The sequence below is a fragment of the Lactuca sativa genome, chromosome 5, assembly GCF_002870075.4.
Source record: "Lactuca sativa cultivar Salinas chromosome 5, Lsat_Salinas_v11, whole genome shotgun sequence".
NCBI lineage: Eukaryota > Viridiplantae > Streptophyta > Magnoliopsida > Asterales > Asteraceae > Lactuca > Lactuca sativa.
This window is the reverse complement of record NC_056627.2, coordinates 147,417,045-147,418,613: the sequence shown is the minus strand read 5'-3', so window position 1 is coordinate 147,418,613 and position 1,569 is coordinate 147,417,045. Positions and strand designations below refer to the sequence as shown.

General features: G+C 42.8%; 1 protein-coding gene across 1 annotated transcript; it reads left to right on the top strand.

Moving 5' to 3' along the window:
* Nucleotides 1-772: 772 nt before the first annotated feature.
* LOC111897518 (protein FANTASTIC FOUR 1-like) lies at nucleotides 773-1,141 on the top strand. The gene has a single exon (XM_023893470.1). It carries the CDS (start codon nucleotides 773-775, stop codon nucleotides 1,139-1,141), a length of 369 nt encoding a protein of 122 aa, XP_023749238.1.
* Nucleotides 1,142-1,569: the final 428 nt, after the last annotated feature.

Below are 1,569 nucleotides of genomic sequence, written 5' to 3'. Positions count from 1 at the left end.
CCAACCTTTGTGTTGACACTTTTCAAACAACTTGTATTCTCAGGAAATCACTAAACAGGTATCAAAGTGCATTTTGAGGATGGGACGTTAAGGCATAAACATTTCATATTTTGTCAACATATTGTAATCGATTTGGAAACATGTAATTCATACAATGATGTAAATCTTTCCATTATATAAATGTTGGTTGTGTTTACTTTCATCACTATTGTCATTGTTGTTATGATACTATATATGAAGTCCTCCACCCCTGGACGTTTCCGCCATCCTTGGTTTGGGGGTGTGACAGATTGGTATCAAAGCACGGTTTATAGTGAATTAAGTATATCAAACCACATAAGATATACAAACTATAAACACATTTGGAACTAAAAGTCTATGATTTGAAACGTCTTCAATTGGATATACTTTTACAAAATAAATAGTTTTCTTGTTTAAAGTATACATGCATGTACGTGGTGTCATAACTAGAGAAAATATAAAGTAGAAGAAGAGGAGTTGAACACTACGAGTATGCCTTGGTGTGTGTGTAATCAGTTCTGGGAAGGATATAGCCTGATCAACTATATCCGTCCAAGAAGTGACTTGCACGTACTGGGGGATACTGGTAATGGTCAACAAATCAAATAACCTAACTTCACCCTACAAAGAATGCTCTAAGAACCAAATCTAAACACTTCAAATACTACAGGAATATTTGTATGTTGCTATAGCGCAATATCATTACTACCCGTTATATGCTTCTTACACCTCCATTTATCGCGCAGACGACATGGCCGGATTTCACCTACCTAGAGACACTTACTTCCCTAATGAGGGAAACGCCGGATGGCTCGAGGCAAAACGCGAGGAGATGATCGAGGAGGATCCCGAGGAAGACCCGGAGGAGATGGATGAAGAAGAAGAATCAGAAGAGGAAGAAGAAGAAGAGGAACCAAAAGAGGAAGTCATCAACCCTCCGTACATCGCTAGGGTGCTTGCGAACCGCTTTGGCCACAACGGACCTAAGCCCTATTGGGCAACAATGATCGAGAGGTGGAGCCGTCAACAACGCCAACGGTCACCATATGGCGACCAACATGTTTACTACGACCTTAGCCATGGAGGACCGGCTGACAGGGCCCTCCTCGTCATGGTCTAGCATATCACGAATTTGGGGAACCAAAGTAGGGAAATAGCAGATCAAGATCGAAATCTCAACACTGTTACGACAGCCACCGATCCACGCACCAGGGATTTGGAAAAGGGACTTCTATCCGGTAGAAAATTTTATCGAGTACCTTACCACTGCTCGAGCAGAGGTAAGGGAGTACCAGGAGAGGCACGCAGCTCTCGAGGAGAGAGTGATTGCGGCCAAACGCTGGATTGTGGAGCTTCAGGGAGCATCGATCTCATCTCAGGGCCACCATGGACCAGATGCCACCTGCCACGAGTAGTGTTTGCACTACTCATGTTTTGTTATAAAAACTAGGATTTCGAGTATACGTTGGTGGTACTCTGTTGTATGTAGGATTGACCCTGCGATTAAGTGATTACACTACTCAAAGGGCTTTTGTGTTGCCAAAACTA

What these genes read in the sequence shown, in the direction of transcription:
- LOC111897518 (XM_023893470.1), top strand. Translation starts at nt 773, where the DNA reads ATGGCCGGATTTCACCTACCTAGAGACACTTACTTCCCTAATGAGGGA.